The following is a 23,397-nucleotide window of genomic DNA, read 5'->3' as shown; positions in this document are numbered from 1 at the left end:
CGTCTACAACTGCTACTATATGGGAAAGAGAAAGAAGGAGGAACAGTAGATAGGAAAAGGAGAATGACTTTTTATAATTGAATTATTACAAAAATTAATGGATCAATTGAATAAATGAAAAATTTTCATTAGATTCGTTCAATTGCCAGTAATATAATTGCTAGTAATAAAAAAAGGCATTATACAACAAGTTTTGAAATAAAACAAAAAAACATAATTATTTCCTTTATTATACATCTGTTTAACTATGGAAGTATATTTGAGGTTGTATAAATATTCAACATCATACAAAGTACCTATTTGTTGAAAAATTAACACAATTATGACATAGAATGAAAATCAAACATATCCACTTTGAATGGGTGTTGTGTTTTATATAGAAATTCAGCGTCTAAAGTTATTATATCAAAGTTACACTCATTTTGTTAATTATCAACATAAAATAAACGAAGAAAGGCGCCTTGGCATATATAGAATGCATGCCTCTGCACATAGGTATATTACAAAAATCAAAAACCACTGATCTCAGCACGGCTGTCCAAACTTAAAACACAGTACGGAACATTTTTTTGTAGTTGTTTTTTCTTTGCATTTTTGGACTAAGTAGAATCTACTTAGTCCAAAAATGCAAAAATAACGTCCTAAAAAAAATTCTTTACTGTGTTTTTAATTTGGACAGCCGAGTACCCAAAGAACAAAATAATTTCCAATTTAAAGTCTATGAAATCTTAATGGCCTTATTCACAAATCCATTTTACTTTCTCTGACTATTTCAATTAATGAAAAAAGACATATTATTTAATTAATGGCTGGAGTTCCTGGAGAACCGACGACGTCAATTATTTCCGCATTTGGTTTCATCTCCGATTCAATACTTGAAGAAATGGAAGCAGGAATGTTCAAGGTCTGCAACAATAGAATACAATATCAGCTCATAATGATTTAAATTCCTTTAAAAAAATACATACTAGCCCTTTTATCAGCCGGAAGAGAAGAAAATCAATAATATAACACATTCCTCTTCATTCCTCATTCATTTTATGTAATACATACATAGACAAGTCCACAGTTAAACTCCCAAGAGAATGCTTATTCTGAAATCAGTAGTCGTGCAGTGATATTACACAAAGTGAACGATGAATGATAAGAAGAGTGTTATATTACCGTTTCACAAAGTTAATATGTAATGCTTTTGTAATAAAATAAAAATATAGATAAAAAAGAAAAAATATTCAAAATAATTCACGAAAGAATTTACTACAAATAAATGGCATTTTAATCCCAACATGCATTGCAATATTTTTTTTTAAAGTTCATTAATTTATACATGATTTGAATTTCTACATAATTAAAAAAATGTAACATAATTTTGCACCCCATATTTCCATACAAACATTTTATTTTTATTTTTCAATTAGTTTTTTTTATAAATTTTAGCATCTTTAACTTCAAATTAACAATAGTACTGTAACTTCATATAATTATTGCATGATTTTCACAGTAATTACATTAGAACAAAATAAATTAATAGTTTTTTTTTCTAACCCCATATATATTGATATTGCACAAAAAAGTTTTTTTAAGTTCCTTATTGTCGATAGTGTTTTTTAAAGTTATTACCTTGCCCGGGCTAAGTGCCTCGTACTGATGTCGAAGTGCTTGCAAATCAAATTCACAGGAAGCGAGAGCGGCACGCAATTCCAATGCCAAAGACAACTCTGAACGCAGCTCATTAAAGTGCTGACAAATTTCTCCAGTGGGAGGGGGGTTCGTTTCTAGAATTAAAAATAAAGAATTAAAAATACATTATAAAAATATCTCCATAAAAATAATAATGAACACAAGAGAAACTTGTTAATTCAAAATAGGATCATAATGTATGCTGTAAAAAGATAAAAATGGAATCATGACTTATTAACTAAAAGTGGACTTAAACGCATTTATAAATTGGTATGTTAACACATTTCGGACAGGTGTTTTTTACGCCTGCAGACAGCTGGCGACGCGATTTGATAACTGTGTACATATACATATAGTTTAGACCTTAACAAAGAGATTGGTATACAATATTCATATACAAACATCAAATAATTCCTTCTTTTCTAACTTTGAAATGAGGCCGGCGAGAATTTGAAAGGTAAAAATACCCTTCCCGTTCTTCAGCATCAATCGACCAAACGGGTAGAAATACCTTTCCCGTCCTAAGTGTGTTAAGGTCTTAACACATTGTTTGCGGAAAGTGCTGAAAAACATCTTTTACATACTGTTGGTAAAGAGCGGGAGACGCTTATAAGTGTTCTATTTGCTTACTTTTGGTAGAGCGCTAGAAAAAGCATTATACTGATCGGAAATGGGTTTGCGGTAACTTGTGATTAGTATACTAAGGGTCGGGCGATATACTAAGTATAATTAGATGAAAAATCCAAAATTTGTACAAAACAGAAAACTGACATGAATGAATAATAAGTTCTAATTCTTTAACATTTGTGACTGGACCAGGATTCTTATCCATCTCGTGAGGTGGAAGAGTTATTACAGACAGCGCAGAACCGCGTTGACGTGACAAAGACCTGGCAGAACACAAATAGAAGAAGATTCTTTTGAACGTACCGATGTTGAGATTCTGGAGAGCCTGGTCGATGGCTTTGGCCTTCTTCTGTCCCACTCCGGGAGGCAGCTTCATGCGCTGGGAACGGAGCCACACTCCCGACCCTCGGGCTTCAGGGAATCGGATTCCGGCACCTTCCACACTCTGAAAAAAAATTATTGATAAATAAAACTCTGATAACAGAAAAAGCCAGAAAAAAGAGAATGATAAATTCACAATATTTTTAATGTGTCCGAATCTTCGTTCACAAATTCTACCCTAACTATACTCGGACAGTCTGCCGCCCGACCCTCAGTATACTAATCATAAATAACCGCGAACCTTATTCCCATCCATATAATGTGTTTTGGCATGTCTCGCGCTCTACTAAAAGTAGGCAAATAGAAAGATTATAAAGCGTCTCTAGCTCTCTACCAAAAGTATGTAAACGACGCTTTTAAGCGTTTCCCGCAAACAATGTGTTGAATTGAACTTACAATAATGTCCATGGCCTTGATGGGCCTCGCGTGCGGCGGCACCTTCTTCTTGTGCACCTTCCTGTCGTGGCGGCGCGGCACGGGGCCGCCGCCCGGCCCGATGCCCCCCGGTGCGCCCGCCTCGCTGCCCCCCACGCCCCCAAGCGCGCCCCCGGCCCCGCCGCCGCCCCCGTGGTCCGCCTGCGAGATGAGCTTCTGCAGGTCCTGCGTCTTGCGCTCCCTTTCCTTCTTGCGCGCCTCGATCTTCTTCAATTCGTTGACGAGCGCCTGCTCTTCTTCTATCTGAAATAAAAAAACATTTCAAAATATAGATAACTTAATTTTTTTTTAAATTTCATTTAAGTTTTACTTGGTAAATAAAGAAATAGTGGTATTTACCAAGTAAAACTGAAATTTAAAAATTGTTTGATTTTTACCACAAAGTGACTGCTGAATTTATTACTGAAAACATATAATATTACGTTACCTATGTATTATTTTGTTGTGAACATTATGTATACATTTATGTATGAAATATTAAATCAAGCACATTTTTTTTGAGTCTACTGAGTTAATAAATGTACTAAAATATAGCCGGACTGAAACAATAATAAGCGATTGGCGGGAAAATGTCAAATCCAAAAAATTTAAAAAATGTAAAATCTGGGTTTCACTGTCTATGTATACACATATTAATTTTGTAGTTGATATTTTAAGGTCAATATATTTTGAACGTTGTATATGTATATGCTTCACCGCAAGGGTAGGCAGAGAGAATCGAACGCCACACCACTCTGTCTTAGCAAACATTCTTCGCCTCTTCTACATTCATACATCTCCTCATACATACCCGATGATTATTACGACTCCTGACCCGGCCGCTTTCAAGTATTTGACATACCTGATTGTGCCAAGTTTTCCTCGGTCTTCCTCTGCTTCTTTTTCCAACTACATTCGCCTCATAAATTTGTTTAACTGTTCTTTTCTCACTCATACGTTCCACATGTCCAAACCATCTCAAGACGCCTTTCTTAATTTTATCGATAATACTTATCTCAGCCTTGCATTCTTTCCTTATTTCATCATTCGAACATCTATCAAACATCGTTTTGCCACACATTCGTCTGAGGGATCGCATAAAAAATACTTCCAAGTATTTTATCAGATATTTTCTTTTTATTTTGTGGGAAAAAATGTGGTGGATATTCTACCTGCTCCTGAGTCCGATCAAACAACCTCCTGAGTTGTTCCTTCCTTCTCTTCTCGTGTTCAGCGTCAAACGTAAAGGGTCTCCTGTCTCCGCTTGTTCCACCCAAACCGTGGCCATACCAGCTATTCCCTTTTACCTTCAAGAAAAGATAAACTGATAACAAATCAAATAGTCAAATGATATAAAAATTTATTTTTTTTAAATTACCTAATACCCAAGTGACTCTGAAATCTAGCTACGGCTTATGCAACACCGCTTATCATGGCCCTACTCAGGCTTTTAAGTTTCATAGCCTTTGCCTACTTCTGAGTGGATTTACTTGGATTAATGCTGCTAAAACCTATATAATTTATTTTTTTTTAATCAAAATATGGCAACATTTAAATAAACAAGAATTTACTTTATCTATGGTTAACAATTTCTCACGTATGACAACTGTGGATCAAAATGGATGCCTTGTGACCAACCAGAAGGGTCACAGTTTTCTTGTCGTAAAGTAATAATGCATTTTGCATTTTTACAATACAAAATGCATTTTTATGTTTCATGCAATCTTTGCTAAATAAATTCATACAAGTTCATCTTGTAGGATGTAACATATTCTCAAATTTTCCAATTTTTCAAAATACAGGATCAAATCATGGACCTTCTTAACCCCTGCTAGATGCAAGAAGCTGAAAGCTGAAGCTGAAGTGGGTGTACAGAAGGATGTTTAGAATATTGCAGTTATAAATGAGACAAAAAATAGTGTAAAAAAAATATAGATTTGGCAAAAAAAAATTTTTTTAAAAACTGAAAGTCATTAAATGGATAATAATGCGCAAGCTGTTTTGAGTACATCAAGCGCAGAAAGAAGTAAGATCTTATCCATTAAATACTACAAGAAATGATCAAAGGAATCTGTTCTAAAAATCGAACCACCTGAATAAAGAATCTTATATACGGATTTTTAAAAAGCATCACAATAATAATAAAATCAATAAGTTAACATGAATTATTGAATATTAAATAAATAAAAAATAAAATAATACTTTAGATAGATTTTTTTATTTTTATAAAGGAATAACCAGCAAAACCTCTTTTTTAAAGGCTTGTCTGCAATAGGAAAGGGATGGTATATTTGAAAAATACATTACAAACACCCAGATCAATTAAAAATTTATATTTCTTGAATTCATTTTGCAATTGGCGGGAATCGAACCCGCAACGCCAGTTTCGCAGTCGAGCGTTTACCCTGCTACGCCACGCCGCCTGTCTTATATCTTACCTTGCTTAGTACCCCGCAGACTTGATAATATCTCTCCTTGAGGTCTTCGACAGAGCGATCTCTGAACGCGGCCCTGTCCCAGCGGTCTGCGATGACCAGGAAACGTAGGTCGAACCTCCGACACAGCTCCATCAAGTGGTCGGTCTCCGCCTTGGACCACTCCTCGCTGCGGAGATGCGAGGAGTACTCCGCCTCTGAGTAGCACGGCACAGATACTTGCTGTGGATAAACGTATAAATTAATATCAAAGACAGTTTTTTTGATATACAACTCATATTGAGTTGTTGAGACAATTTTTCAATTTAAATTAAAATTAAAATTTATTTATTTCAATTAATATATACATTACAAACTATATATTTTTTTAATCATATACATTAAAATAAAATATATGGAAGAACTATTGCTAAAGGTGTAGAAGAATCCCAATTCGGAAAACTCCTTCAGACACATGGAACAGATATTGTTCAACATAGCGGTAGGTCTTCCTACAGGCATAACCATCGGCAGGTTGGTTCTGTGTATAGGAATGTGAAACAATCTATGTCGACGCTGTCTTAGGTAACTATCGGGAACATACGGACCAATGTTCCGGATAATTTTAGGATTATCGATCATACCGCGCAACAATCGATAAAAATGCGTAATCAAATACACATTCCTTCTAGTCTCCAAACTATTGTAGTCAAGCATACGCTGGAGAAACTCGGTCGGGTAGAGCCAAGGATAATAGCCGTACTCTCTCATGTAGAGACAATGTTTACTTGAAGCCCACTCTACTACAAGTTAATTCCTATTTTTAATAACGGGCCGCTGAGGACAATAAAAATACAATTTACATTTGAAGCAATAATTTTGTGATTTTCCATTTTATAATTAAAATATAACTTGGTTTTAAAATCACTTTAAATATTTTATTATAACTCAATTATAATGTCTAACGGTTTCGAAGCTAACTGCTTCTTTTTCAAGACTGATTAATACTGATTAATAAGTATTAGTCAATGTTTTCATCAGTATTAATCAAAATATTAATTAGTCTTGAAAAAAAACCAGATAGCTTCGAAACCGGTAGACATTATAATTTAGTTACAATAAAATATTTACAGTGATTTTAAAACAAAGTAATATTTTAATTATACAATAAAAATAGATTTCAATTGAAATATTTGTGTATATAATTGTACCAACTATACTGATTATGATTTCCCGAAAGGGTGGAGTATAAAGTCTATCAGCTAATAAATTTGGGTAATTTATACAGCGCCATTTTCGTAAAATACTACCTCAAGGGCGCTTGTATGAATCAATACCTAATACCGTTCCAGAGTACCTAAAAGAGCTGTGCATTCTATATGTATGGGCTGATAGATGTCTCACATTTTGATTTCACTCGCAACCAGCATATATACGGCTGTCCAAACTTAAAACACGGTAAGGGACAATTTTTTGTAGTACGTTTTTTTGCATTTTTGGACTAAGTAGAATCTACTTAGTCCAAAAATGCAACAAAAAAACGTACTACAAAAAAATGTCCCTTACTGTGTTTTGAGTTTGGACAGCCGTATAGGTGCAGGCATATGGCATGGAATACCCTTTTACCAGCAGACAGAAACAGTGAGAGTGAGACGATCTTTAGAAATAGAATAAAAATGTATTTGTTTACTACATCGTTTCCTTAATTGTCTTTTAGTTAATCTAATTACGAAATTTTACAAAAATGGAACGATATAAATTATTGAAAATTATGTTTATTATTATATTATTCCTTTACGATATATAAGAATCTGGAGAGCGGTACTGATCACCCTGTGTACATATAATCAATAATCAAATTGATTCATTTATTTATTTCTTTTTACATTATTATATTTGATGAACGCCTCACTAAGTAGAACCTGTAACGAGATGTTCATTTACTAAATTAACCTTTTAACCGCAACTTTGTTCCTAAGAGACGCCCCTGCGCTGCAAATGATTACTTTTATCATGTATTTAGTTAAGAAACTATTTATTTTCCTAAACAAAAACGTTCAATGTGATTCATTGTGCCTTTTTGGTACTCTATAATACATGTGTGTCACATTATTCTTGAAATATATCGTAATATAAACAAATTAGATCGTAACATAAATAAATCAAAGCACGCATCGTGTGTCACTCTTACCCACTGGCGATGCGTAGCGTCAAGAGTGAGACAGATATTGGGCATGATTATGGCGCGGACTAATTACCGACCGCAAGAAAAATCAGGGATCTGTTCTTTTATTTATCCTTGTGATGTTACAAATTATTAGTAAGATATTTCAACAGATGTCATAAGGCCAAGGATTGACGTATTATTTTATCCAAAGTTCCACACCATGAAAAAATCCCTCTAAGTTGAACTGAGGTTCGAAACTTGGAGCAATGTAAAAACACAAACGCTTATGTCAGCCGCGTATGGGGCATGTTTTGTTAAAACACATACGGTTATGCGAGTCGCGTGGATCCGGTTAACACTGTTTCAATCCAATTTGTTGCCCTATATGCCATCTGGGTGCAGATAGGTTTTTAAAGGAAGAAAATAATATGTTTCAAAAAGATAGGTATGTATGAATCAAGGACTATGGCGAAGTGTACCAATAATTTATTACATATATATTTTAGTGAACCTATTATGGTGGCATTAATTTGTATTTAACTTCATTTTGTATTCACCAGCAAGAAATTGGTCCAAGTTTGTTGGTAATTTAATAAATACATATATTGCATTAAAATATTTTAAACACCTTATTAAATTGAGCAAATGGGTATTCCCGCGGCTCATCCGATATCCGTTTCCAATGGTGAAACACAGCTCCATCCGTGCGGGCAGGGTTTGTAAACGGAGTCCAGACCCATCTTCGGGCTTTTCTCATGCCCAACTTGGCTTTCACCTGCTTATATCCCTTCCCTAAAATAAAAGATAAGTGTGAACTTTATCTAAATGTGAAGAAAAAAATATATTTACAGTCAATATTTAAAGTAATTTTGTGGTTTTCCATTATAGATGCTATAAAATACTGTGTTGAATCAATACATAAACAGTCAACACTCGAATATAACCGGATCACTTTAAACAGGATGTTTTATAATTCCAAAAACATGTTTTTGTCATAAAACGATAAATAGAAGATGCACAAATTAAAGAAATTTTCCATTTTTCATTAAAACTTTACTTGGTAACTAACATTATTTCTTAATACTAGTGTTTCGATGCATTCCTCATCATTATCAAACACCGTATGTGAAGTATAGTCTAAATTTTAGAGTTGTTCCCTCGGGACATTGAAGGATGAGAGGGGGGAGAAGCTGTTTCTTTTTTTTAATTTGTGGAAAAATAGACAGTAGGGGAGAGACTCATTATCATATTAGGGGTTTATTTTTATTTACATTTTTATGAATTTCTATTGTTTCAAAATGTTGAAGTTTTATCAATAAATTTTAAAATTTGTCATTGTTACGGCACACATGTTACAATAGCTTGAGAAATAGTGGTATTTACCAAGTAAAATTTAAATTAAAATGGATATATATTACCACAAAGTGACTGCAGAATCAATAAACAAAAAGATTCTGCATTTTATTTGTGTACGCTTCAAGACGCTACATAAAACAACACAATTCAGATGTTTGGTTTTATTAAAACAACTGTCAACTGTGTCCTGTATTCGATTCATACGAGCCAATTGGATGATGGGGGCTAGCTACTACCCCTGGGACAAGGAATTTGGGGATTTGAGAACACACGCAACTATGACAACTCTCATATTGGGTTGTCAGATGTGTGAGTTTGTACTTATTGCCCTTACTACGACTTATCAACCATTATTAAAGAATTTTTTTTGATAGTGACACTAGACAGTTTATGACTGTATACTGAACATGGACATATGCGGGGATCTAGAACAAATACCTGCATTTCCAAATGCAGGGCTTAGAGAGACAATTATGCTACATGCTATATGTTTCTATTATAATAAATATACCTGTATCCGTTGGAAGAAGAGGTGGCGCGTCAAAGTTGTCATTATACAATAGTGCAAAAACTTCTCTGTGCATTCCTTCCGGTCTCTTCGCTGCCTTGGACGCAACATATCGCTTCTTGAGTTTTTCCGAGTTCAATATAGATTCCCTGGTCAATTCGGGCGTGACCGGGCGCTCAAGATCTAAAATATCTCTTACATCTGCCATTCTGGCTACAGTGGGTTATGATATCAACAAAAACTTCACAGTACACCTAACCTCCAAATTTCTAAAATATTGGAATAATTATGAAGAAACCTTACACGTTCAAATTTACATCGTGATATTGCTAAAATTTATTACGTGCTCAACAATAATAAAATACACTGTAATTTCTACGTGAAGTCAATATTATATCAGACAATAATAAAAATAAATGGCGCTGACATCGATTTCTGTGCTTCCCGGTTGACATTAAGTTTTCCAGTGTTACCTTAAAACAAAATTAAATATAAAATTACAAAAAGTTCGTACCTACAAAGGCTTGTGAATTTATGGAAATGTCATTATATTTTTATAGCGCCTATTTTATTTTTCTCATCATTGAAATAGTTTTTTATACTAATGCCAAGGATTATCGTTAGTTGCCAGTATACAATGTTTCAAATTCCAGTGACAAAAAAAACTATTGTTCATTTTGACGGGCGCTGTGCGATTTTATAATCTGCGATAAGTGAAACAGTGTGAAGCGGTAATTAAAGTTTGTTACATTAAAAACCATTTCGAATTGAAGTGTCTGTTCGATAGGACCTAGGACCTTGATAATATCGCGATAGACGTACAGTGTATCTAGTTAAACATGTCTGACGAATCGAAATTGAAGCAATATCTGACGAAATATAAACGTCCAGATATGACTAAGAGAGAGGTTTTGAATGTGATTCAACAACATAAAAGTCTGACGTTCAAGTTTGAAACGTTTATATTTAACGACGGAAGTTGCCGTGAACTCGTCAATCTGGAAGGAACGGTGCCTGTCGTGTATAAAGGCAGCTGTTACAACATACCCGTTTGCGTCTGGCTAATGGACACTCATCCAGAAAATGCGCCACTTTGTTTCGTGAAACCGACCCCGGATATGTCTATAAAAGTATCCAAGTGCGTAGATTACAGCGGGAGAATATACTTACCGTACTTGCACGAGTGGAAGTCCGGAAATTCCAACTTACTGAAGCTTATCAAGGTGATGTGTCAGACATTCAGCGAGACTCCTCCGGTGTACTCTAAGCCCAGAGACGCTGGGCCGAAACAGCCTCCTTATCCGACAGGGTCTTTCATGCCGCAGCCGGGAGGACCGATGCCGTCGAGTTACACTCCGTATCCGTCCATGCCGTACCCGGCGTCATCTTCCACCCCGTATCCTCCGGCTACGAACTTGCCTTATCCTTCGTACGGCGGCTACAACTCTTACAACAACTCCTACCCTTATCCGCCGGCGCAGCAAGGCAACTCGCCTTATGGCGGGTATCCGCCGGCCGTTCCCGCAACAGACAACTCGTCCGGAGGAACTATAACGGAAGAACACATCCAGGCTTCCCTCCGCTCGGCCGTGGAAGACAAATTGAAGCGTCGCTTGCGAGAACACTTCTCTCAAAACCAAGCGGAACTGGAAACTCTCCGAAGGACTCAGCAAGAACTCATGGACGGAAAACAGAAACTAGACGATATTCTCAGTAGGCTGCAAAGGGAAGAAAACGAATTGAATCAAAATGTTAATATTTTAGAAGAAAAGGAGCAGGAATTAGAACGGAGCATAGAAAAGTTGTCGGACCAAGAGGGAGTAGATCCCGATGAAGCCGTAATGACGACGGCTCCTCTGTATAATCAGCTCCTCATGGCTTTCGCCGAAGAGGCCACAACCGAAGACGCCATCTACTACATGGGAGAGGCTTTAAGGACTGGAGTTATTGATCTAGATTCTTTCTTGAAGCAGGTTCGCGCGCTGTCCAGGAAGCAGTTCACCCTCCGCGCCCTGATGCAGAAATGCAGACAGAAAGCCGGTCTCGCCTACTAACTCCCCGCTTGTTACGTTACACGACATATTTACCCTTTATCATAAGTTATGTTATTCTTAGATCTATTTTTCTCAGTTCATTATTTATTATTGACCTCCAACTATGCTGGATAATATAATACTGTTTTCTAGAAATTTGAGGCTTGTGATTTCTACCTCTGCAACCCTCTTTATAAAATATATGAGAGGTATTGTATTTTTTAAAATAATATGCATGTATCATATTTTGAACAAATAATGAGTATAATAAAAGATATATACAATTATTATGGATGAACCTTGTTGAAAATTTTATATTTATTTACCTGTTAACCGAGCGGGACGCATAAATACGTCAAATGTAAACAATATCGGGTATGGGTAGGACATATCGCTCACTCCTTTCAAGAACGTCATAAATCAAAAATCGTCAATTTTCAGTCGAGCATGTTTTCGGAATGCTTAGAATATGTACTATATCCTAGGAAGAGGCATATTTTTAACTTAATATTTACCCGCTACAGGGCAGAAAGTGTTGTTTTTGGATTTTGAAGAAAAGGTATTATTATTAAAAGGATTTTGAAGAAAAGGTATTATTCAATTATTGTTTTTAGTATACGAAATATTTTTCAAATGGAGAAAAAACCTTCAGGTTTTATCTGAAAAGATCTGTTGCACAGTAAAAAAGTTCAATTAATGGCTTCATATTTATTTTTAATACATTGTATTATATTTTTAAACTTTAAAAACATTCTCCTGAAAAAGCAAGTTTTTGATTTATGACATTCTTGAAAGAAGTGAGCAATATGACTACGTCCTTGAAATATATGTTGCGCCCTGGAACGGGCGGGACGTATATTTTTCGAACAACAAAGGTATTAGTCATCCATACATGTCTCCACATGAATTTAAGACACGGAGTGAATCAGTATTCGCACCCGTTAATTGCGTAATTGGACAGCGGGCCGCCCGGTTAAATGTTTTACCTTTCTCGGGATAAATTAGTAGTGCTGTGATGGAGATACATTGGAGGTATAAGGATTAATGGAAAAGGGTGATTTAGACCATTACAAAATTAAGTAAGACATTTGTTTTTTTTTTTTATTTAAAGTTAAGCACTTTGACAATATTATTTTATATTTAAAAAAATATAAAATCAGCAATGGAAATGTCATGTAGATATAAAGAAAAATATATTTAAATCCTTTACAAACAAAATTTATCATCGCTTGTAAGATTAATCATAAGCGAGTACATACATGCTAAATTGTTTAAATTAATAACTTTAAAATAAGCACAATTTCACATAAACGCTGAGTAGTGAAAATGTGGACTGCAATGGAGATCCTTTAATACTTCCAAATCCATTGTTGATAGTAGAAATGATGAGTAGATTAATGGCTCTGCAAGTGAGTATAAAGGCGGCGGTTGTGCGGTTGTATTTATATCGAGGCATGTTATGCTGCCCCGGCTTCCTTCTTCTGCATTCCTTCTTTTTGTTTCTTTGCTTTCTTGGAAATAGCTTCTTGCTCGATGGGAGCCGGCTTAACGAAAGGAATCATTTCTTTATATCTCTCTGGCATCCATTGCTTCAAAGCTTCAGGAACCTGGTGAACAAAAATCACAATTTAAATTATTGGAATTGAAAAATGAGACTAACTCCAGACTTTTTTGGTAGAGCTTCTTTTTATAACAAATCCCGATTGGTTGTCAAAGAACAAGTATTAACAGTAAATCTACTAATATTTAAAATAAATGGTAAAAATTCAATATTATCTCAAAACCAAAACTCAGTTTTGTAAAAATTATATTCTACTTTTTTTCTATGGCGAGATTCAACAAGCTTTGAAATGAATAACTTCAGCCTTTATTTAGGAAATAAAATAGTATTTTATTTCCTATATAAAGGTTATATATTATTAATCCCTGAGATAGTATTTTATGAAAATGGTGCTATATAATTTATCCAAATTTGTTTTTATCATTATTTAAAATAACTTTACTGATTTATTTTGAACGAAATCCCATGTTCAATGTCCAGATAATCGTTTACCCTTATCCGCACCCGATGGTGCATAGGGCACTGCATCTTATTGACGCAGTGTTATCTTGATCATTAACAGATGAAGGCAAGGTGATCACTCCTGCGCTTTGGGGACTAGTCCAGGGGAATATTAAATAAATGTTAGAGTGTAAAATCACTAATATGTATTTATTTTCATCCCCCCTGGGAATCGAACCCGGGACCTCCAGCATGGTAGCCAAACACGCTAATCATTACATCACGGAGGCGGACAAATCATTTATAGGAAGGTGAAAACTGTGCATTGATCATCTTTTGTAGTGTAGCTGTTGAATAAAAAAAAAACTATAGGTAGCACTCCGTTTAATGCTCCTCTGCTATTTTATTTCGGTATTATGCAGTATTATCAGGATTTTACAAAAGCAGTGTTGGTATTGATGAAAATTTCATAAGATTTTGCCGTTTTAAAACTCGCATGCAGTGTTGTGGCGCATTTAATATCGTCACAGTGCGTATTTATTCATTAAAATGACCCTGTTTAACAATGTTTCGTTTAGCACTGGAACTCATTAGGACATATCGCCTGCATTAAGCAGGTTCTTAGTTTATATAAAATATTTTTATTCAATAGAAACCAAGACAAAATGTAAACTGACTGAAATAATCCTACTCAAACCCGACATACGGTAAGCCTATGTTAATTACACAAGAAAATTGTTGATAAACTTACCTTTATACCTTCCTCAGTCTGGTTAACTTCTAATATAGCACATATTACTCTTGTGGTGGCGCACATAGTTGCATTGAGCATATGCACAAATTCAGTAGTTGCATTCATCTTTTTGGTTTGACCATATCTAAAAAATAAATAAAAACTTTTTTTAAATATGTAAATACCAATAAACTCTATTAAAATTATCATTAGTTTTAATATTATCTAAACGAAAGAAACCAATTAATCTATCTAGGGTAAATAATATCTACAGTTCATTCTGGACTACGCCCCTGGGAATCAGGCCTTAAGAGATATCCCTGATTGGTCAGAAATATTGCTCTCCGATTGGTTCAAAACACTGATATCTTACTGGTTAGAAATAATAAATTGTAATTGGTCAGAACCAGTGCGCTAAAATCTTCATAATTTATGTATATACTCTGATTGTTCAAAATTTTCAGCCTGTGATCGGTTATTTGCTATCCAATTGGAAGCCTTTTCAAAATTACCAATTTCTAACATTGAACCATCCTTGAAATTAACGTAACACATTAAAATAATTTTTTGGAAGGTGTCAAAATAATCAATTTAATATTTTTATGGGTAGGAACTTCACATTTTAATATTGTAGAGATATTACTGTAACAAGGCAACATAAATCTGTTATCGGTTGATCCCAATATGTCCAATTCATTATAAGTACACAAACACATAAATTTATTAAAGAAGTCTCATCAGAGATGAAGAATTTTTATGAGAAGGAAGTATAGAAGTCTGGGGATTTACAGAGCTTACGACCTGTCGTCGCATGGCTTAAGTAATCACTTTATAGACTTGTGTGACATTCTAATCTTAATTGAACATCCATACCAATCTAATCATAGTTGAACATACATTGATTTTTTATACATAACTAACTTAGGAACTACACTTGGATGGCTTGACTCTGGCCAATGTCTGTACCCGACAGATTCTACAGTTCTTTGGACACATTTCGCGTGGCAACAAGGATAGCCTGGAATGACTGGTTGTGATCGGTGGCCTGGAGGGGGTGAAAGGGATAAGAAGATCCCCACACGATGGACCGATCAAGTTAAGGCAGCAGCAGGCACCTCGGTGGTTGGAGCGCTATGTGCAGCGCAATCAAGGGATAACTGTAGAAGAGTCATTGCATCCACAAGGGTCACAATCCTCAGTAATGAGGAGTAGGACGGAGAAGAAGAAAAATCTAAATCTATCATTCTAATCTTAATATAACATCCATACCGATATTAAACTTATATAACTAACTAACTTTAACCATCATGCCGCCATCAATCCTTAGTTAAAAGTACGGGCATACCCTCATACTCCTTTGAGGAAAGTTTTATTTGGACAACAATATACGCCCATACTCCTGGATAGGTTAACATATTGACACTACACAAATGTATCTGCTATGCAATTATCAGATAGAAAAATCAATCTTACCTTACTAACAATCTTCTAGCTTGATACTCCAAGCAATTGCTGCAAGATACCAGTTCCCTAAACGCGCCGGATCCCGGGAACCAGGCTTCGAGGTCCAGCTTCTTGGAGGCGGCGTGGTTCAGGGCCCCGGAGACGATGTTCACCACCCTGTAGGGGATCCCCAGGGACTTGCAGAAGTTTTCCGCATTGCCAATCATCTCGTCCATCATCTCCCAGGACTTGTTGTCGTGCGGGGAGGTCAGGCAGAACTGCTCCACCTTCTCGAACTGGTGCACTCGGAATATCCCGCGAGTGTCGCGCCCGTGAGATCCCACCTCCTGCCTGAAGCAAGTGGATATGCCCGCGTACCTAAAATAAAATTTATGCATTTTGATGACTTTATATCACCATGTGTCACTTAACACACTATGGACGGAAAGGTATTTCTACCAGTTCGGTCGATTGATGCTTTTTTATTTTATTTTAAGGAATAACTCACAAAGCGTCTGCATGTAGGATAGTAAGGATAAGGAAGATAAATGTGAAAAATATATCATATATATATATATATCTCCGCAGGGGTAGGCAGAGAGAATAGAGCGCCACACCACTCTGTCCTTGCAAACATTCTTCGCCTCTTCCACGTTCATGCATCTCCTCATATATACCCGCCGATTGTTACGACTCCTAACCTGACCACTTTCAAGTATTTGGCATACCTGATCGTGCCAAGTTTTTCTCGGTCTTCCTCTGCTTCTTTTCCCACTAACATTCGCCTCATAAATTTGTTTTATAATTATTATGCATGTTGTTATGATAACAGTGGACTATATTCGTTCGCAAGCTCTTCAGCATCGCCAATTTTAAGGCAATCTCAAAAAATCTCGAAAACCAGTTAAGGTGTGCAACTTCAACTATTGAAATAGATTAATAAAAATTAAGTAAACGAAAAAAAACTCAAATCTCGCACTGAGTGGCCATTGATAAATGGGTTTTATTTCAAATAAAATTGGTAATATTGTTTAATTTATGTGTCCTAATTAATATTTTTGACTAAACAGATACATTTTTTGTTGGTTCAAGTATGAAATTCGTTGTCATATATTTTTTTCTTATAATGTCTGTATGCGGCCTTTGGGAAAATGTCAGGTTATCGATGCGGCCCGGGGTGCTATTTGGGTTGGCCAGGCCTGATATACACTGATTGATTCTCAGTTACCTTGATATAAGAACCTTTTGTTACCTTTAAAATAACATTCTTAAAGGTTAGACTTGTTCTTTGTCATAGTGCATATATCGCTCACTCTTTTCAAGAACGTCATAAATGAAAAATTGTCAATTTTCAGTTGTGCATGTTTTCGGAATGCCCAGAAAATGTCCTATATCCCAGCAAAAGCGGCATATTTTTAACTTAATATTTACCCGCTACAGGGCAGAAAGTATTGTTTTTGCATTTTGAGGAAAAGGTATAATAATTTTTTTAAATATACTAAATATTTTTCAAATGGAGAAAAAACCTTCAGATTTTACCTAAAAAGATCTGTTGCACAGCAAATAGTTCAAAAAGTGACTTGATATTTATTTTTAATACATTGTATTATATTTTTCAACTTTAAAAACGTTCTCCTGAAAAATCAAGTATTTTGATTTATGACGTTCTTGAAAGGAGTGAGCGATATGTAATTTACAAGCAAAATGAGGGAAGATTGAGGACATTATAACAAATGAGTTACCTAATGGGTAGAGAGGCTTCAGGCAGCCACTCGTCACGGTGATATGCGGCTATCGGCTGTTCCGATGTGGCAATTAGATATTTCTCGTCTGCCGGGGCCCCATCTTCACCTTTGTCTCCCCCCTTTCCAACCACTTTGTAGAGTTCCTCATCAAATTGAGAAAGTTGGGCCACTTCTTGCATGATCTAGAAAAAAATATGTCCGATGGTATTTTTTTTTTAACTCTTACCACTCTGTAGGCCAAACATTCTGGCCCGTATGATTCTAGTAGGCAGCTCCGTGGGCCACAATGTCTAGCTTGGCGCAGGTATAACTTTAATCAGTGATTTCTCTATCACCCGAGTATATTCTACCAAAAAATATTTCAGCTAAATACAGTTAATCTTAATTAACATGGTCATACGAATCGTCAGACAGAGTGTCCCAAAATTAGGGAACCAAAATATTTATTTTATTGGTAGAAAAACGTTGCATTTTTTGATCAGAGTAGCTGATCAGTTATGAGAAAAAAATGGTCAGAGTGGAAAGGGTTTATATATATTATACCATAATTGTGGTGGTATTTCATTTTTGGATGATACGTAAAAGATCCCAAGTTTGATAAAATCATTGACAAACATAATAATGCTTTTGTTTGTCTTCACATCAAGGTTTGTAATAAATAAATAATGGACACACTCAAAATGTTGTGAATAAAATAACTGGTCAAATTATAAGCTGCATAAAAATTAATCATGTTTTCAGGCGTCTCTCAGTATGTAAAAATAATCCAGTTAGGATCTTGCATTCATCTAAATAAAAGGGTCTCTGCTAAATAAAAACTTTCTCAAACCAAATCATAGATGGCTCCAGTGAACTTACAAGTAAAGCGTCATGAGATTTATGATATATGTAAGAGTTCTAAAAATTTGAGTAGTGTGGTTGTCAATCATGGGTAGAATGGTGAATGTTACACAATGTAAAATGATTATTTAACCAGCCTATAACGGGTCGTAAACCCTGTAAATAGTACCAAGACTTACGTATTCTTCTTTATCTATGTTGAGATGTCAAAATGTAATAAATATTGCTTTAATGTCTCATTCAACAATGTGGCAATACCAATGGATCTTCCTCGAAAGACATCTAGAGGAAGACCAAAAAATTCATGGATGCTGCAAAGAGAGAACATGGTTCGAAGACACGGCCTAGGTGACGGTGTCCATGACAGAAGGACCTACAACCTGAGGTCGAGAAGAGCTGACCCCAGCAGAGTACAAAGATGATAAGTTGGGATTTAGCCAGGAAAAAGATTCAACTATGGTGAAAATAAATATGATTATCGAAGGAGATCTTTTAATTACCTCTTTACGCATGAAGAAAGGGGTGTACAGAGGTGTGTATCCCTTCTCCAGCAATGTGTGAAGTGACAGTTGGATAAGAGCGTGTTCCAAGAATACTGCGGCACCTTTTAAATAATATCCACGGCCACCCGACACCACGGCGCCTCTTTCACCATCCATACCTGACAAAAAATATTAAATATCAATATTATAAGATCATTCATCTTCATGTCAGGTCTCCCTGATGTCGACTTTCACTTGGGAGTAATTCTCCTTGTCTTGGGTAGCTCTTAACAGCACCTCGACGGTCCTGATCCCCGTCCGATCTCATGTATTCCGGAGCCAGGAGATCTGTCTTCTGCCCACACCTCGACTCTCTATTTTGCCTTTTATGATTAATAATATCATTTCAATTCCCAAATAAAATTTTATTTTATAAAGGAAGAGAAATGCGAAGAAATACGTATCATATTGCAAGGCAAAGTGAAAGGTAAACATAGCATAGGAAGAAGACGTATATCCTGGCTTAAAACTTGAGAGAGTGACTATGTTGTAATGATAATAATAAATTTGTATAATTTATACAGCGCCATTTTTGTAACATACTACCCCAAAGGCGCTTTGCTGTGATTGAATTGGGGAAAAGAAAATAGTGACATTGATTTAGCAAACTAATAAGTGGTTAGTTTTTTATCTAAAGATCATCTCACTCTCACTATTTCTAGCCGATGAAGCGTGTGACGTCTATCAACCAATTTGTCTGGAATACACAGCTCTCTTAGATACTCTGGAGCCATATTATTTATACATGAGTACTTAGTTGCTATTAAGAGCAGCTACAGCCTAAGCGAAAATTGCCATGCTAGCTAATCTTTAGGGCGTTTGTCCACTACACCGAATTTGTCCACGGAATTTCACCATCCGGCAGGTCAGTTAGCGTTTTACACATGATTGGCTTATGCTTTTGTCCATCTTTCTTCAGATCGGAGCTCTTGATCGGTGCGTGAACACATTGCGCGTAAATTCGATCACGCTAAACTGTCGTAGTCGCCTTCATATTTGAAAACCGGACTGCCGGACGGTCAAATTCCGGGTAGTGGACAATCGCCCTTAGCGTGGAGTGGCATAATAAAAATTCATTGAAAATTCATTAAAAAAAAAAATTATAATTATTTTAAATGTATTTTTCTTTTACGTTGACAAGTCAAAATACAAGTCTCAGAATATAATATTTATCGGTTGAATTGAAAACTGCGTTTGATAATTTATTTAGCTCATGTTTACTTGCCATGTTTAGTAGAACAACATTTTTACTATGTGGAACATATGTTACATTCTTAATATTTATACAGATGTTATCATTGCTCCTTATAAATCTAACATTTGGTGTGAATATTTCATGGGCAACATCGTTATTCATCATACGATTCTTATACATTGATTGATGCTTTTATTAAACACATCTTCACCTTTATTCGTACAATTGTATCGTATTTTTTTTACAATGTAAATTTTCTTAAAATCATAAGTTGTACCAACCATACTCACATAAATTATGCAAAACAAAAATAAATAACTACAATAACAAATAAAAAAAACATGAAAAACATAGCACTTTAAAATAACCTATTGGGTTTTGCGGACTCAAAGGCTTGACCCTTCAATCAGCCAGAATGTAAGTTTCATAGACTTTTTTTCTTCTTTTAAACCTCTACCGCACCCGATGGTGCATAGGGCACTGCATCATATAAACGCAGTGTTATCTTGATTGTTAACACATAGGAAAGGTGATGAGCCCTCAGCTTCAGGTACCAGTCCAGGGTAGTATTGAATAAATACTACAGTGAAAAAATCACTTATATTTATTTGACCCTCCCTGGGAATCGAACCCGGGACCTCCAGTACAATAGCCGAACGTGCTGACCATTACACTACAGAGGCGGATAATAGACACAGATACAAATATTTTTTTCTAAATATCCAAATTCTTAATGTAGAAGTTTATTGTGTAAACTCTATGAATTAATTGGAAGCTAAAAATAATAATTTACCGTCAATCATGTGGATCAGATCTACGTGGGAGTATTTGTTCTTGATGCTGCAGTCTCCGAAGGTCCTCTCGACTCTATTTTCATCTTCGTTGTCGGAAACTGGAACACTATCATGTAGATGGTTGCCCACTTCGCGGAGAGCGTCATTCCTCGTCTTCTCTGCCGTCAGCAGATCCTGGTCGTTCTGTATAATGGCAGCGTCTACCAAGGCACGGACCTTGTGGAAGAAAAAGAAACTTTATTTTAAAAAGCTTCATTCATTTCATTCTTTCAAACCCTTATCCGCACCCCAATGGTGCATAGGGCACTGCATTATATAAACGCAGTGTTATCTTGAACGTTAACACACGAAGGAAAGGTGATCAGGCCTCTGCTTCAAGTACCAGTCCAGGGTGATATTGAATAAATAATGGCGTTTTAAAATAATCTAATGGGTTTCGCGGACTCAGGCTTGACCCCCAAATTAGCCAGAACTTAATTCCTATTTTGAAACATATGTTTCTTAGACTTTTCTTTCTTTTTGCCCTCAACCGCACCCGGTGGTGCATAGGGCACTGCATAATATAAACACAGTGTTATCTTGATCGTTAACACACAAAGGGAAGGTGATCAACCCTCCGCTTCAGGTACCAGTCCAGGGTAATATTGAATAAATATGACAGTGAAAAAATCACTTATATTTATTTTACCCCCCTTGGGATTCGAACCCGGGACCTCCAGAACGGTAGCCGAGCGCGCTGACCTTTACACTACGGAGGCGGAGATTATTAACCCTAGATAAAAGGACATTCGTAAAATTTACAAGGGACATCCAATCTATGGGGAGAATCGAGGCAACACATGTTAAGAATGTAGTGACAACTCGGCTGCCCAAACTCAAAACACAGTAAGAGACATTTTTTTGTAGAACGTTTTTTTGCATTTTTGCCACTTAGTCCAAAAATGCAAAAAAAAACGTACTACAAAAAAAAATGTCCCTTACTGTGTTTTAAGTTTGGACAGCCGAACTGGCATGTATCTTAGTTTTTACCGATATTTTATGTTCAGGTAAAGCTCAAAACAAATAAATGTTCTAAATGAGTTAATGGTTTACGCTCTAATATTTATTTAATAATACCCTGGACTGGTCCCTGAAGCGCAGGAGTGATCACCTTGCCTTCATATAAATGACGATCAAGATAACACTGCGTCAATACTATGCAGTGCCCTATGCACCATTGGGTGCGGAAAAGGGTTGGAAGAAGAAAGTTATGAAAAAAATGTGTTCTCATTTTTACATGTTTTTAATAAAAGTTTTTGGTAAAATGCGAGTTTTTCTTATTGTCATACATTTTACGATAGTCCCGTATTTAGGTACATTTAAACAAGTCCTACGGTCTAGTGTTAGCCAGAAAATTAAACTGACGGCCGAAGCCGAAGAATCATACATTATAACCGATAGTATTAATTTGTTGAAATTTGTATAAGAGGAAAGTAAAAAATAATCAAATTAGTGAAATCTAATACAAAATAAAGTATCTTCGTATTCTTAACTTAAATATAAAATAAAGAAACTTTTAATAGGTGTCACCTTTTTTATTTGATTAATGGTCAAAGTTTTCATATCTTCAGAAGAGACGTTCTCTAAATCTTTCATTATATTTTCCGGGACCGCTTGGGAATCATCTCCCTGCGGTTCCTTCTTCTTCATCTTCTCTCCGATCTCCTTGCTGCACACATTTTTGAACTTATTCCAATTATCGGCTTTATGCCTCAACTGTCTCCACAAAGTATCTTGTTCGATGACGGCATTTACTAAGGCGATGTCTTTAAAACGTTTCGTTTGATTTTCTCGGACTTTATCGAGATTTGCACCCTTATCCTCTCGGAAAAGATCTAGATCCAAAACCATGGTGACTTTATTTTATAAATTAGCCGCTATTACTTTAACAATATTGTACAAAACGTGGCCAGCGAAAATGGAAACGTCAATGCGAACTCGGCAAAAAGTGACGCAAGGCTTAGAAAAATTATGAAACTTCAGTCTACCAAAAACAAGACCATAGAAAACAATAAAGATTTTTCACGAATTCCTAATGCCTCCTACATTTCTCATGCTCGGTATGTTATGTGTGTTGCAAAGATTATACAGTGGAACTTCTCATATCGAGCACCTCTCATAACGAGCGATTCGCTTAACGAGCAAAAAAAATGTGATAAAGTTGTTCCCTTAACGAGCGATTGTTCGCATAACGAGTAACAGAGGAAGGGCAAGTCCCTTTTTCACGACATTCACTTGTGAACCGGGACTTTCGCGACTTGGGAAGAAGATATACCAAAAAGACCCTCACTCCTACTTGGAAAAAAACTTTGGCCAGAGAGTGTTGTCAAATTTGATTTTGAAACAGTAACTGTGGAACCTACAGTAAACAAAATATTTTCATTAGCAAATATCATGGGACTCGTGGTGGATAACAACGATATTGAAGAGTTTGTGAAAGAGTACAGCCAAGAGCTGACCACTGAAGAGCTTATGGAGTTGCAT

The 23,397-nt window shown here is 35.8% G+C and overlaps 3 protein-coding genes across 3 annotated transcripts; 1 reads left to right on the top strand and 2 right to left on the bottom strand.

The window, feature by feature from the left end:
• Positions 1–212: 212 nt before the first annotated feature.
• On the bottom strand, positions 213–9,755 carry DMAP1 (DNA methyltransferase 1 associated protein 1). The gene is made up of 8 exons (XM_088274351.1): positions 9,551–9,755; positions 8,312–8,475; positions 5,541–5,759; positions 4,275–4,409; positions 3,085–3,366; positions 2,611–2,752; positions 1,621–1,775; positions 213–906 (listed from the first exon to the last, which is right to left on the bottom strand). The coding sequence occupies exons 1-8, from the start codon at positions 9,753–9,755 to the stop codon at positions 799–801; spliced, it is 1,410 nt and encodes a 469-aa protein (XP_088130477.1). The 3' UTR covers positions 213–798.
• Positions 9,756–10,386: 631 nt separating this feature from the next.
• TSG101 (tumor susceptibility gene 101) lies at positions 10,387–11,867 on the top strand. The gene has a single exon (XM_088274352.1). It carries the CDS (start codon positions 10,387–10,389, stop codon positions 11,599–11,601), a length of 1,215 nt encoding a protein of 404 aa, XP_088130478.1. The 3' UTR covers positions 11,602–11,867.
• Positions 11,868–12,667: 800 nt separating this feature from the next.
• On the bottom strand, positions 12,668–22,868 carry SerRS (Seryl-tRNA synthetase). The gene is made up of 7 exons (XM_088274350.1): positions 22,444–22,868; positions 20,874–21,090; positions 18,844–19,004; positions 17,501–17,685; positions 15,789–16,136; positions 14,334–14,460; positions 12,668–13,187 (listed from the first exon to the last, which is right to left on the bottom strand). Exons 1-7 carry the CDS (start codon positions 22,762–22,764, stop codon positions 13,038–13,040), a joined length of 1,509 nt encoding a protein of 502 aa, XP_088130476.1. The 5' UTR covers positions 22,765–22,868; the 3' UTR covers positions 12,668–13,037.
• Between the last annotated feature and the right edge of the window lie 529 nt (positions 22,869–23,397).

This window comes from Brachycentrus maculatus, unplaced genomic scaffold, assembly GCF_059751285.1.
Source record: "Brachycentrus maculatus isolate JH-2025_06_01 unplaced genomic scaffold, ASM5975128v1 h1tg000659l, whole genome shotgun sequence".
NCBI classification, from domain to species: Eukaryota; Metazoa; Arthropoda; class Insecta; order Trichoptera; family Brachycentridae; genus Brachycentrus; species Brachycentrus maculatus.
This window is presented reverse-complemented; position numbering and strand designations above follow the sequence as displayed.